The 15,078-nt window shown below is 53.8% G+C and overlaps 1 protein-coding gene across 8 annotated transcripts in view; it reads right to left on the reverse strand.

Moving 5' to 3' along the window:
- The window catches only part of FBLN2 (fibulin 2), a 74,879-nt gene that overhangs the window by 12,574 nt on the left and 47,227 nt on the right, over positions 1 to 15,078 (reverse strand). For 6 of the 8 annotated variants that reach the window (XM_033865500.2, XM_073787760.1, XM_073787761.1 and 3 more), the window contains 7 exons: positions 10,315 to 10,426; positions 8,696 to 8,825; positions 6,268 to 6,448; positions 5,190 to 5,399; positions 4,485 to 4,598; positions 3,900 to 4,001; positions 1,878 to 2,018 (listed from right to left, as the gene is read on the reverse strand). In XM_033865500.2, coding sequence (XP_033721391.1) covers positions 1,878 to 2,018; positions 3,900 to 4,001; positions 4,485 to 4,598; positions 5,190 to 5,399; positions 6,268 to 6,448; positions 8,696 to 8,825; positions 10,315 to 10,426 — 990 coding nt within the window. The remainder of the gene's footprint in view (positions 1 to 1,877; positions 2,019 to 3,899; positions 4,002 to 4,484; positions 4,599 to 5,189; positions 5,400 to 6,267; positions 6,449 to 8,695; positions 8,826 to 10,314; positions 10,427 to 15,078) is intronic. The other 2 variants (XM_073787763.1, XM_073787762.1) reach the window with 1 other exon arrangement.

A 15,078-nucleotide genomic window follows, 5' to 3' on the forward strand; every position in this document is an offset into this window, starting at 1 on the left:
TCACTACCTCTGCAGGCTGCCTCAGTATAACACATTTGTTGAATCACAATTACGGCATCAAACACTAGCAAGTTCTTTACATGGATTCATGTAACCGCCACAGTGACCCTCTGAGGTAGACATTAGTCCTCTCTTTTCACAGGTGAGGAAACTGAGGTTCAGAGAGATCAAATGACTGGTCTCAGGTCCTACAACTATAAAACGGCAGAGCCAGGATTTGAACCCAGCCAGTCTGGCTGCAGAGGCCACACTCTTAACCCGGGCACCCGTCTCCCATCTCACCAGCCAGGGTTAACAGAACATGCCTGGAGCTCACAAACGCACCGCAGAAGACACGTCTGTGGATGAGCAAGTGATGGAAAGAACGAGTGCTCACAGGTGAGATGAACACATAAGCGGAACACAAGGACGAAGAGGACACTGGGGTCCGTGCCGGATGATAAGGAAGGAAAGGCTGAAAGAATGACCATAAACTTTGCTGAATGGAATGCACCTCTGTGCTTTCATCCCAGAACCCGTTTTCCAGCTGCCCGGCGACCCCTTTCAGGACAAGGTCTTCTCTCCAGGCCGCCAGGGAACCCTGCACACCCGCGTCCTGGGAGGGTGCTCACAGGGTGGACCGCCTTTTCCCAGACACACACAGACACGAGCCGGACGGGAGGAGCTGCCCCGCCACTGACAAGCAGGCTCCAGAGGGCGCATGTTGGGCCGGGGGCTGGAGGCCAGGGGCACACATGTCTGCAGCGGCCACTCCGCTGCCCGGCGGCGGAGGGTGAGGAAGAGGACATGTCCAGGTTGGGCGTGGTCCCCAAGCACAAGGACGACACACAGGGGTCTGGGCACGTGCAGTGCAGTTCCCACCTCCACATGTTTGTTGCAGCCGTTCCTTCCTCCCTCACGCCCCTCCCAACTCCCAAATCCCCATCGTCCTTGGAGACACATGCACACGCCACCTTCTCCAGGGAGTGTGTCCAGACGCTGCCAGCTGGAATGGCCTCTCCCTTGGCCTCTCGTGTCCCTGCCACAGCATTTCCCAGTCTGCCCCGAGCCCCTGCTACCCTGGGTCTATCTCTGTTCAGGTCCATGATGTTTCCTAAACGAAAACACCAGACCCCCAGCCATGGGAGAACAGCAAGTCCTTGCTGCCCACAGAGCAGGCCTGGAGCCCCAGCCCTGGCCCACAAGGGCACCGAGAGGCAGGAGGGCAGGCGCATGACTGAGCACCAGCCCATCCGTGCACAGGCCGGGACCTGGGTACCAGCCCGTGCCAGGCCTCCGAGCCCCGAGTTTAGAGGTGAGGAAACAGGCTCAGAGACGCAAGCACTACTGCTCCGGGTCACACAGCAAATGGACGCCTAGCTGGGGTATTTGCCTCTGAAGGGGCTCTGGCCGCATCTAAGGACAATCTCAGCAGCTGAGGTCCCATGCACACCATGCCCTGGGCTCTGGCTATGCGATACACATGTCACATAACCTCCAAACGGGGAGCAGTGCCCTCAGTGCTCCCTTTTCACAGATGATAAAACAGAGGCTTGGGAGGAAGTTCAAGCCCACAGAGATACTAAGGGGTCCTGCTTCGAACCCAGGCCTCCCTATCCTGCTGCCCACATGTCTCAATGACCTCATTTCAATGACCAGCCAGGTCACACCTCAGACAAAGTTCTGACTCAGGCACGTCCCTGGGGAAAGCAGCTTCCCGGTGGCGTCGGTGGAGAAGCAGGACACGAGGGGCACGACATGGAGCATGGGGTGGCGGGCCGTGCTGAGAGCTCATATGCAAAGGGCAGGCCCTTTAGCATGTGGCTGCAGTGTGGCGGGCTTGGCGTGGAGCGGGGCAGGGAGCCGTGACAGTGGCGGCAAGCGGGGCTCTGGCTTACCCACGCACTTCCTGTGTGCATTGAGGATAAAGCCCTCCGCACAGAGCACTGTGTGGTTGACACAGTAGAAGGATCCCAGGGTGTTCACACAGAACTGTCGCCAGCTACAATCGTGAGTGCCCAGCAGGCACTCGTCTTGGTCTAGTGACGGCCGCGGGAGGAAAAACAGAAGGGCCGTTAGAGAAGCGTGGCCCCCAGTGACATGGAGCCTCCAGTGACAGATGGGGAAACTGAGACCCAGACGGGCAGGGACCTGCCCAGGACCTCCCAGCCCATCAGTGGTCCCTCTGGGCTTTGGGCCCAAGTCTGAGTTTGTCCAGTTGAAAGATGTCACAGCAGGAGCCCTAGCAGAGACAGGTGGCAAAGTGAAGCTCAGAGAGGGTAGACAGCCTGTCCGGGGTCACACAGCGGGCGGGACCAGAGGCCGTCTCCCACCCATGCTCTGGAGACCCTCTACCTCCACGGGCAGCCACGGGAGCCACACAATAGCAGGAGTTGCAAACCTAAGTGCTTAGGGGGCCAGGCTGGAGACATAAACAGGAGAAGGGGCCAAGGGGGCTCTAGGGCACTGCAGAGCCTGTGCTCTGTCGAAAGGGAGACCAAGGTTGTGGGCTCCTTGTGGACAGATGTTACAAAGTTTCAAGAAAAACCTGAAATTTGGACATTAAAAAAAAATTCTTGATCTGTCACTGCTGGTAACTTGTTTGATTATTTTAAACAGATGATAAAATGTCATCTGCAGGACTCCCCTGCGGGGCAGGCTACACCCACAAAACGCCCTCTGCATCCTCTGGCCTGGACCCCACAGCCTCTACCACTGGGGGCGCTGCAGAGAGAAAGGGAGGCCTGGAGGGATAGGGACACGGGCCCATGGCCTGAAGGAGTCCCAACCCAGAAGAGATACAGTCCTCATGGCTTCAGGGCCCTGGGAGATGAGAAGCAAAGCCAGATCTGCCCCCACCATCTGAGAGAAAGGCCTGTCAGTCACCACCATGCTGTGTGCTCTGGGCAAGTGTCCTGTCCTCTCTGGGCATGAGGATGGTTTTCATCCACACCAGAACAGTCCTGGGCAATTGGCTAGAGGTGGGTTTCGGCTTCTGACAGGGATGTGGGTCTCTTCCCAGGCAGACTTAACCCTGTTACCCATGGACCCAAACCAGGTTCATGTCTCCTGAACTTGAACCTGAAACTAAAGCATTTCCTAGACCATCTGCATGCTGTCTGCCTGCCTGTCTCCACACACGAGGAGGTGCTCAAGGTGTCATTCACTGTGGGAACCACCCCAGCAGGTGTCGGATCCGATGCCCCCCAATTCACAGGGGGAGGTCCCAGCCCGCAGAGACCCCATCGGGACAAGACCCAGACTGAGCGGGTTCGTAAGTAAGGGAGGCCTGTGCTTTTAAACCCTCTTCGGCCCTTCTGTGAAGGCAGAGTCACCAACATCCACCGTCCCTCCTTGGTTTCAGAACTGAGAATGTGCCCTCAGCTGGGGCTGCCTCTCCCCAGCCTTGTTCCCCATGGAGGCCAGCCGGAGCGATGTCCTGCCGCAGGACGACAGGGCAGGCACCGCCCTCTGTCGGCTCCACCCGTGGCTGGGACGGGAGCAAGGCGGTCACAAACCCAGTCAGGCCACTCAGATGGGGTGACCCTCGAGGACAGAGCTAGTCAGAGCGTGACCCAGGGAGTCTCGGGCCTCCCCGGCTCCAAGACCTACTAGGTCAGACCCCTGGGGCCGTGTGGACTTCTCAGGATCCTGTGGTCCCAGCCCACAGGTGACCCTGTTGCACACTGAAGTTTGCGGAGGCCTGCTCCAGGGAGTGGCGGGGCTGCGGCCAGCCCGTGTGCCCACCTGGGCTGCACGCACACCTGGCACGTGATGTGGGCGGACGCAGCTGTTTCAGCTGGTCGTCATGGCAGCCACACCTGCTCCCCGCTCACCAGCACAGCGAGGTTTGGCCCTGGAACACCTCCCCCGCTCCGGGCCCACTCAGGTGTGCGGGGCCCACGGCAGGGGGGACTCACCTTCACAGGACACGCCGTCCGCCATGATGGCATAGCCGGGGAAGCAGGAGCACATGGCGGTGTCCCCGACCACGCTGCACACCTGCTTGCAGGGCCCGTTGTCTGCGAGGAAACCGCACGAAAGTCAGAGACCATGCGGCTCCGGCCTACAGGGCACCCCACTCCTGCCCCTTTCACGAGGTCACCCCTTCAACCCGCTCACACACCGGCTGGTGTCTGGGACCTGCCCCAAAACACCCCTCCCTCAAGTAACAGGGATGCGGGTGAGGAGGACGGAGGGGAGGACGGGAAGGTCGCAGAGAACGCCCGCACGTATCTGAACGCGGGCTCCGTGATGCCTGGGCGAGCAAGGATTGTACTCTCTGCTTTACAGAAAGCGAGGCTGAAAGCGGCTGATGGGCCATGCTGGGGTCACCCACGCCTGCCCCAGGCTGCGCCCCCCATTCTCACCTCTCACAGCTCCTCACCCAACCTCCGACGGCGAGGCCAACCGACCCCCCGTGCCCGAGAAGCAGCACGCCCCGGTGGGGCCACCCCGCACACGCCCAGCCCCGAGGGCTCCCCGCCTGCCCACGGCCAGCTTACCTTTGCAGGTGTTGGGCTGCGGCACGGGCAGCGCGATGGTGTTGGGGACCACTTGGGAGGATTCGGGCCTCACCGCTGACTCCTCGGCGGCCTCCGGCTTGGGGCGGTCACCGTCTGTCACGGACAGAGCAGACAGGAGGGGGGTCTCGCGTCTTCAGGCAGCCTCGGGCCCTAACAGGCGCCATGCCGGGCTCTCGAGGTCGGGGGGCGGCTCATTTTACCCACCCCCATCCACCCCACGGGAGAGGAAACTGAGGTTCAGGGAGGGACGCACCTCAGGCCAGATCCGTCTCACCGCTAATCGGGGCAGGGAGGGTGGAGGAGGACCCGTCTGTGGCCCCAAATGAATCTACCCCGGGAAGCTGGCAGGGAGAGGGTCCTTCCAGACCAGGTGCCGGAGCCTGACCGCCGCGGGCCCGGTACTGGGGACGCGGCTAGGTAGGCGGGGGCCTCGGTGGCCCAGGTCCCGGCCCTGCACTTGAATCCAGGGTGGGCCGCTGGGGCTGCCCTGCAGATGGAGCCCCAGGAGGGAGCCCGTCTGCCTGGCCTCACAAACCCATCGCTGGGGACCCTCGGCGCCGGCGGGTTCCACAGTGTGGGGTGGCGGGAGGCGAAGTCCCCCACGGTCCCCACCCGAGGAACACCACGCTCTGCGGTCAAGATCAGCCCCGCCCCAGCACCTGCCCCAACCGTCCGGGCCCTCACCTGGGCGGCAGGTGCGGCCATCGTCCTGCAGCGAGAAGCCAGGAAAGCAGGCACAGTGGTAGGAGCCCACGGTATTGATGCACAGGTGTTGGCACAGCTCCCCCGGGAGGAGCAGGCACTCGTCCTGGTCGTCACCGGGCAGGCTGTTGGGCAGCTCAGTCTCCGTGCCCAGCGACAGGGCCTCCCGGCTCGTCAACTCCGCCTCTGAAACTGGGGCAGGGGTCCATGCTCATGATGAGACCCAGGCTGGCCCCAGCAAGTGGTTGGGACCACAGGCCCTCAGGAAACCAGATCAGGTCTTCACCAGAACCTTCTGTGTGCTCAGCTGAGACAGCACGATGAAGGACGGATGGGTGGGTGGATGGGTGGATGGGTGGACGTATGAAGGATGGAGGATGGATGAATGGAGGGGTGGGTGGATGGGTGGATGGATGGGTAAGTGGATGGGTGGGTAGATGGAAGGAAGAATAGATGGGTGGATGGTGGATGGATGGAGGGTGGATAGAGGGGTGGGTGGACGGAGGGGTGGATAGAGGGGCGTGCGTGGGTAGGCGGACAGATGGACGGGACGGAGAGGTGGGGGGGTGGATGGAGGGTTGGGTGTGGAGGTGGATGGAGGGGTGGACGGATGTGTGAATAGATGGATGGGAGGATGGGGGAATGAGTGGTGCATGGACCAGAGGATGGGAGGGGGATGTGTGAAATGGATGGGTGGATGGGGAGGAAGAAGTATGGATGTGTAGGTGAACAAAGAAACAGGAGGGTGGGTGGGTGGAGAGTGGAGGGAGATGGGTGGTACTAACTGGGCAGAGCAGATGGTAAGTAGAAAACTGAATGAGACCACCATCTCATTCAGAAAATCTCATCTCCTGAAAATCTCATCTCCTGAAATAACAGGAGCCCATCATGGGAGGCCACAGAACTCTGTCCAGAGCGGAACTTGTGCCTTGAACCACAGATGAAGGTGACCAAGGTCCCCACAGAAGGCCAGAGGACCCCCAGCCTTGCCTAGAAGCCCCAGCAGTTCTCCCCCGTCGGCCAGCTGGCCCATATGCCTGGCCTGGGGAGCAGCACGCACCTCTCCGTGGTACAGCCTCAGGCTCCGGAGGCCGGCGGACCTCGGGCACGATGAGGGGGTCTTCGCCCTCACAGCAGGAGAGCATGACGTGGTTGCAGGGGTAGCCGAGGTTGGGGTTGGACTCACACGACTGGCCCTCGGCCCGCACGCGGAGCCCCAGGCCGCAGCAGTCACAGCATTGCTGGAGAGAGAAGAGCCGTCACTGCCCAGCCCGGCCGCTCAGGGCCTTCCGCATGGCCTGTGAGCCTGTGGGACTCACGCTGGAGCCCCAGGCTCTGGGGAGGGGCTGACAAATGGGAGCGAATTCACCCTCGTCTCCACATTGTGCCCGGGATGTGCTCTCCGGGGGCAAAGGTGTCATCTGTCCCCATTTCCCGTGTCTGGCTCAGCTAGTGCAAGTTTTTTACAATAATTCATAAATGGCCTCTTATGAAAAGAACTACAAGTTAACCCACAGCCACACCAATTAACTGCTCCCATATTTACCAGCAGACTGCAAATCTATTCAGGCCACCTAAAAGGCAGCACTTCCCTTAAAGTTACAGATAAGAGACACTGGGTGAAGCTTTCAGGAGAGCTTTTAACCAGGGCTGACTCAACTTGAAAGTACATCTTTTTTGCTCTCCCCCTTCCTCCTTTTTGGAACAGATGTGATGGCTGGAGCTCTAGCAGCTATTTGGGGTCATGAGGTGACCTTAAAGATGGAAACTACAAGCTAAAGATGATCGAGCAGAAATATAGAAGCCTGGGTGCCTGAAGACATTACACAGATTCACCCCTGTCCCAGACTGCATGCCTCCAAAAATAAAGTCTTTGATTCGTTTAAACTACTGTGGTAGACTGATTACAATAACAGCCCCAGTCGTTCACTCTTCACTGTGTCCTCTGTCTTTGCAGTCTGATAGTACAGTTCCTCCTGTCGAAAGACAGGGTGCATTTCCCAACCTCTTGACTGTGCCTCATGACTTGCTTCGGCCAACAGGAGGAGACAGAAGTGACAGTGCGCCTCTTCTGAGCCCAGGCCTCAGAAGGCCTTGCACACATCTATTCCCCATGTTGGAACCCTGCTCAGCCACTACCTAAACAAGCCCAGGCTAGCCTGCTGGAGGTTGAGACCACATGGAACAGGGAAGTGTCATCCCAGCTACAGCCATCCTAGACCTAGTGCCAGCAGAACCATTAGCTGGTGGCAGCCAAGGTCAGCTGGGCATGGCCCAGGTCAGCACAACTACCCTGACTCATGACCTGAGCCGGTCATCAGCCACTAGGTTTGGGATGGTCTGTTACACAGCAGTAGCTCACTGATACTCCAGACTGCATCTCCCAGTGGTGAACATATCCACTTAGTGAACATATCCACATACTTGGTAAACAGTTTGCATTAAGGTAATCTCTGATCCTCACAAACACCCCGAAAGACATGAACTATTATCCCCATTTTATAGATGGAGAAGCTGACGATGAGGAAAAAGGACTGGTCCAGGGTCAAACATATAAACACAAATGGAATTCTAAACTCGCCAGTCACCAAGGTCCTTTCGTTAATATCAGTTATTTTTTAGGAAAAATTGACCCCAATGAGACAAAATTCGATGTCAAAAGCCTCTGCCAGATGGTGCCCTCCTCCAGAGGTCCCTCAACCGTCATCCAGGCTTGTGGTTTCTTCAACTCCGTCCCTTTCTCTCCCCCAAACACAACATCCTTCTGTGATACTTCCTGAAACTGTTCCAAGTTTGCCCTCATCCTCTACAGCACAGACAGCCAGCTGTTAGCCCCCAAAGTCCGTTTTCCCTCCTTCCACATTTGCAGTGGGCACACGACCTCTCCAGAATAAGGACTAAATTTCCCAGCCTTCCTTGCAGCTAGGCAGCCGCCAGACTAAGTTCTAGCCAATGTGATGTAAGTGGACGTACCGTCTGTCCTCTAGAGAGGGGCTTTCTTACACCCACGTTCGCAGCAGCAATATTCACAGTAGCCAAGAGGAAGAATCAACCCACGTGCCCATTGACAGATGATGGATAAACAAAATGTGGTCTCTCCAGACACAGAATATTACTCAGCCTTACAAGGAAGGGAGTTCTGCCACATGCAACAACGTGGATGAACCTTGGGGACATCACACTCAGTTGAAATGCCAGTTACAAAAAGACCAAAGAAAAAGAAAGCCCCGTGAGGGAAGGGAGTTTTGTGTTACTCACTTCTGCGTTCTTAATGCCTACAACAGGGCCACCACAGACTGGTGTTCAAACAGTATTTCCCGAATGAATTGGTCCGTATGATAACTGGTGATGTTTTCTATGCAGATGCAGAGCTCCCCTGCCCCCAGGCGTGAGCATCCTCCCCTCAGAGGAGCCCCACAGGGCGGCCCACCCCCTCGGCCCTCAAGGACCTTCAGGCTCAGGCCACACACGCCCCAGGGCAGGCTTGCCTTGTACAGGGAGACACCGCAGGTGTCGCTGTCCTCATCCCCGCACGCCGCGCCCTCCTTGGCCCCCATGACACCGGCCATGCAGCTCTTCTCCTTCAAGTAGGACACACAGCAGTGCTTCTGGGCCGTCCTGCAACAGAGGTGCGCCTCAGCCCCACCAAGTGCCCCATCCTCCCAGGGAACCCGCCAGGAGGGACCGCAGGCCCTGTTTCACACAGGAGGCTGCAGCTCAGGGAAGAGAAGCCCCCGCCACGGCCCACCGCCGGTGGGGCCCCTGCTGGCGCCAGGGCATCGGCAAGGCCAGCGCATCCTCACCAAGTGACATGGGTTTTGTTCTCAGCTTAACTAAGACGACTCAGGCCTGGGTCCCACTGGGCTCTGTGTCCCTGACCAGATGAGGGAGGGGGTCCGTACTCCAAGCCCCCCAACAGGGCTGAGAAGGAAAGGGAGACCCAATCTCAGGAAGGGCTGGGCGGTCGGCCTGGGACCGCCAGGGTCCCTGGTCAGGCCTCCAATAACTGTAGGGCTGCCCCGGGCAGAGACAGCTGATGGGCCAGCACACAAAACAGGGAGATGAAAAGGTGGGCTTCAGTCCCACCTGAGGAAGGGGTTCGGCCTCACCTGAGGAAGGGCGTGTCCCAGCAAGGGCCATCTGGTGATGGACCTGGCTGGCTAGGAAGCAGTGAGTCTCCCACCACAAGAGGGATACAAGCACGCACTACTTCAAGCCTCCTGAATGCTGCATGCTCTGACTCCTAGGCAGCCCAAACTGGTGGGATGACCAAAGGGAAAGGAAAGGGACAAGGCTAGAATTTAAATGTTTCTAACGGAGGCATTGTGGGCGGGACAATAGGAAACATGGAGTCTAATCCTGGCCAAGCTCCCAACGAGCTGTGTGGCTTTGAGTGAATCACATCACCTCTCTGAACCTTATCTTCCTTATCTGGAAAGAGGAGTAGGCTGGACAAGATGGCATCCCTGGAATAAAGAAGGGGTGAATGGCTGAGCAGGATGTCACCCGGGCCTGGCACAAGGAGGGTGTGGGTATAACTGCTTCCTTTGCTGAGAACACTGTCATCAGAAGAAGCAGTCAGCGCACACAGCAGAACACAGGGAGAGGCCAGCCTTCCTGAGACCCCAGGGTAGCAAAGTGGGGAAAGAAAGAGGGCTGACGGGCTTCCCTGGTGGCGCAGTGGTTGACAGTCCGCCTGCCGATGCAGGGGACACGGGTTCGTGCCCCGATACAGAAGGATCCCACATGCCACGGAGCGGCTGGGCCCGGCTCAAGTCTGAGGTAGGAAATTCCAGTGGGCTGAGCACCGCCCAGCAGCAACGCAGCACCTGGTAAGAGAAGCAGCTGGCCGTCCCCAGGTGACAGCGGTCCCAACGTGTGCTCTTCCGACCGTGCTCACCAGGCCGGCGACAAGTCTGCACTGTTAGTTCATTCTTGGGGCAAGTCTCGGGCTCCCCACACCCGGAAAGAGCCCGGCCAGCCAGCCAGGCAGCCACATCCAGCCACCTGCGGGCACCTGGACGCAGGAGGAGTGGTGCTCACCTGGCAGTGCGGGGCCCGGGGCGGGGAGGAGGACACAGGGACATGGAGCCGGCGCCCACCCTACCTGCACACATCACTCTCAGCACCGCTCTCGGGGATGTCCAGGCACTCATCGTTGTCAATGGCCCACTGCTGCCCTGCCGCACAGCACGTCTCGATCAGGTCCTTCGTGGACACTGTGGGTGGTAACACAGGCAGAGTCACCGGCTGGAGGAGGTGCCCGGTTCCCAGGTGTCTAGGCCCAGCGGGCGTAGTACGTGCTGCTGCCGCCGGGCCAGATCCCCATGCATTACTGGGCTGGGAACTCACTCACCCGCTGCCTGGGCCTGTTGCCACCAGCAGCTCACAGCCACAGGCTTCTCTGCAGAGCTGCCTGGGAGGGTAAGTCCACCCAGGGGGAGAGGGCCGGGAGGAGGATGGCCAATCACTGAGTAGTGGGGCTTCAAGGGCCAAGCCCGTCTCCAAGGAGACAGCCCTGTGCGGCCACGCCCGCTCCAGAGCTCTCCGTGGGGCCAGGACCATCACCAGCTCCTTCCCTGCCCCCCGCCCTGGGCAGTTTCTCCAAATGAACCACGTGCACAAGAACCCCCAGCTCAGGCTCTGCTTCCGAGGGACCAGATAAGACACCAAGACAGGACAAGACATAAGAAATAGCAACAGCATCGAGGAAAGCTCCTGGGGAAAATATCTGTGACCGGGGAGGGCAGGAGTCGGGGGTTGGGAGAATGTCTTAAAACTCAAAGGCACAGACCACAGGCTAAAAAACGGATGAATTTTCCTACCTCAAAATTAAAATTCTCTGTATAACAAAGAATTCTGTGGAGAAATATAACAGACTGCTGACAGGTTAAGAGATGTTTTGGGAATGTTCTAAAACTGACAAAGAATTGCTATTGAGAAATACAGTAACCTTCTGAAAATTAACATGAAAAAAACCAACCCCAAAGTAAAATACCTATGAAACCGGAAAAATGAGAAAGAGTGATAAATGCCAGGCACAGGTGCGAACCCTCATGCCCTGGGGTGTGGGAGTGGCGACTAGAGCAGCCAGTCTGGAGGGAGACCCAGCACCTCTTACACAATTAAACACAGGCATCATCCCGGACCCAGTCGTTCTGCTCCGGGGTGTGTATTGCAGGGAAGTTGTTTCCCGGACCCATATGTAACCAGTACAAGCTCACTTCAGTGTGATTTATGGAAGTGGGTGGGAGGGAGACTGGACTGTCCATCACTGGAGGAGTATGAAGAGAACATGGGGACGTCCTCCACGGAGGACTCCACAGATGTCAGAAATGGCAGACGAGAAGTACACACCACACCATGAAGCTGGACACACGTACACACAGCAACACAGAGCAGCAAAGGACAGAGCACTGAGGGGAAACAGGAAAAAGCCAAGTGAGATCCATTACGTGAATTGAAAAGATCGTGTGCAAAATTACAGTACACATTCGCATGAACACATAAAAGCAAAAAAAAAAAGAAACCCACACGGATTGAAGAGAACGGTTGCCTAGGGTAAGCGGAGGGAGAAATGTCAACGGGGAAAGGAGATAAAAGGGAATAAATACATCAATTAAAAAAAAGAGAGTCTTGCTAAGATGATAAGGAACCAGGAAATAAGGAATGCAATTAATGCAGCCGTTTGCCTCCGAGGTCTGAAAATAAACGACATTCAAAGATGAAGCCCGTCTCGGACACCTACATACGTGCTGAGGACACCAGGGTGTCACAGAATAACTCTGAACCTGGGTCCACACCTTAGTACTGCCATGTACAGCCATTTCTCCTCCCTAGAGACTCAGTGTCCTGCTCTGTTATGAGGACCTACAGCTGGACAGCCGCTGAAGCCTACAAGGATCTCTAAATGTCCTTGAGCAGTTCACATAAGCTGGCAGGGAGGAGGAAGAAATGCACCAAGAAATGTCAGCTGCCTGCAAGATTCTAGGAACAGAAAGAGCTCACTAAGAATCATCCTCTTCACCGGCTTAGTGGGCGTTTCAAGTCATTGAGCGCTTCTGAGTTTCAATTTTCCTTCTAAAAGACGGGGAAATAAGCTTCAGTATCAACCTGAGGGCTGTTCTGAGGCACCAGGAGGAAAAAAAAAATTCTCGATAACCAGTGTCTACCAGAAACAAGTAGCAACATCACACCCAGTGGTGAAACATTAGACACACACCACACTGAAGTCAGAAATATGACAAAAGTACCGACTGACACTACTGTTTAACAGTGTCCTAGAGAGGCTAGCAGATGCAATAAAGCAAGAAAAAAAGCAGCAGCAGGAGTATTAGAAAAGAAGAGACGACAGTCATTATTTGCAGATGTTACAAGTTCATCTTTCTAGAAAATCCAAAGGAATCAATATTAACACCGTACTTAAATGAATACTAATTTATTATTATCATATGGTGGCAAAAAACAAAATCAACATACACAAATTCGTGGCTGTCCTATACACCAGCAACAATTAAATAGAAAAGGTAAGACAAAAAAATCCCACTGAAAAAAGAAATAAACCTGGAAATCAATCTATGTAAACACATTAAATCTACATGAAGGAAAAAAAAAACATGTCTCATAGATATATAACAGTTTACTTTGTTAGAAATATATACCATGTGTCTAGATGGAAAGATTCAATACCGTAAAGATGTCAATTTTCCTTTATTTAACCTACAGCTTAGGTGGAATCCCAGAGTCCCAAAATAATTAGTCATGAAATTTGTCAAGTTGATTCTAAAATTCATCCCAACTAGGAAATGTCTAAAAATACCTGAGAAAATTTCCAAAAAGAAAAGAAGAGAGCACCCTTTAAAGTTTTAATAATTAAAAAGATAAGGAGATCAACGGAACAGAATAAAATTCAGAAACAGGATGACGTGCATATGGGAATTTAGTATATAATGAGAGTGGCATTCACACTCAATGGGGAAAGGATTGACTATCTGATGATGGGCTCTACCACACATCACACACAAAAATAAATTCCAAATCTATACAGTCAATACTAGAAGAAAACCAAGGAAAATAATTTTAGGATAAAGAGAGACTTCTTCAGAAATAAAATCCACCAAAGAATGATACTGTACTCTTGTCTCACACCATATACAAATATCAACTCAAAATGAATTACTGAAACCATACAACTCCTAGAAGAAATCATAGGGGGAAAGATTCTTAACACTGGTCTTCACAACAAATTTTTGGTAATGATACCAAAAACACAAGCAATGAAAGCAAAAATCAACAGGTGGGACTACATCAAACTTAAAAGCTTCTGTACGGCAAAAGAAACAATAAAATTAAACGACAATTTACGGAATGGGAGAAAATATTTTCAAACCATGTATCTGATAAGGGGGTTAACATACAAAACATATAAGGAACTCATAAAACTCAATAGCAAAAAATATATATATATGTATATATATATATTAAAAAATGGGCAAAGGACCAAAAGAGACATTTTCCCAAAGACATAAATGGCCAACAGGTATGTGAAAAGGTGCTCAACATCACTAATCATCAGAGAAATGTAAATCAAAACCACAAAGAGATATCACCTCACACCTGTTAGAATGGCTACTATCAAAAAGACAAGCGATAGTAAGCGTTGGTGAAGATGTAGGAAAAAGGGAACCCTTGTGCACTGCTGATGGGAATGTAAATTGGTGCAGCCACTATAGAAAACGTTACGGAGGCTCCTCAAAAAAATTAAAACTAGAACTATCATACGATCCAGCAATCCCACTTCTGGGTATTTATCTGAAGAAAATGAAAATACTATCTTAAAAAGATATCTGCCTCCCCATGTTCATCAAATTATTCACGATAGCCAAGACACGGAAACAACCTAAGTATCCATCAATGGATGAACGGATAAGGAAAATGTGGTGTACACACACACACACACACACACACACACACACACCACGGAATGTTATTCAGCCATAAAAAGGAAGGACATCTTGCCTTTTGCAACAACATGGATGGACCTTAAGGTCATTATGCTAAGTGAGATAACTCAGACAGAGAAAGACAAATTCTGTAATATCACTTATATGTGGAATCTAAAACAGCCAAACTCATAGAAACAGAGGAGAACGTCTGCCAAGAACTGGGGGAGAGCAGGCTGGAGGAACGGACCCATGTTGGTCAAAGGGCACACACTTCCAGTCACAAGACGAGTAAGTTCTGGATCTAACGCACCGCACAGTGCTTACGGCTAACAACTTGAGAGTTCCAACGAGAGTAGGTCTTAAATGCTCTCGCCACAAACAAGAACAAGAGAAAATGGTAACTGTGTGGGGTGACAGGTGTGTGAACTAACTTTATTGTAATAATCATTTCACTACACATGTGTATATCAAAGCATCACATTGTACACCTTAAACTGACACAATACTGTAGGTCAATTACATCGCAATAAAGCTGGGGGAAAAAAAGAAATAAAATCCACAAGCAAAAAGGAAAACCTTAATACAACCGACCAGATAAAAGTCTAAAATACCTGTATGGCAAAAGACAGCCCCAGTCTGATCACATCACTCACTTTCCAGTCTCCACACAGCATTTATCACTATGTGAAACCCTCGTGTTTATCTATGAGCTTACTTTTTCATTTGTCTGTTTCTTCCCCTACAACGTCAGAGTTGCGACTTGAGTCTCTGTGGCCCCTGAGAGTGACGCCACCATTCCACGCTTAATCCTCTCTCATCACACTCCGTGCACATGGGGGTCTCACCTTGTTTGAATACCTCTGGTGGTGGGGATCTCGCTCCATTCAGGCAGCTTGTCCCTTTCTGCATAGCTCAGCTCAGAACGT

The sequence above is a fragment of the Tursiops truncatus genome, chromosome 10 (assembly GCF_011762595.2).
Source record: "Tursiops truncatus isolate mTurTru1 chromosome 10, mTurTru1.mat.Y, whole genome shotgun sequence".
NCBI classification, from domain to species: domain Eukaryota; kingdom Metazoa; phylum Chordata; class Mammalia; order Artiodactyla; family Delphinidae; genus Tursiops; species Tursiops truncatus.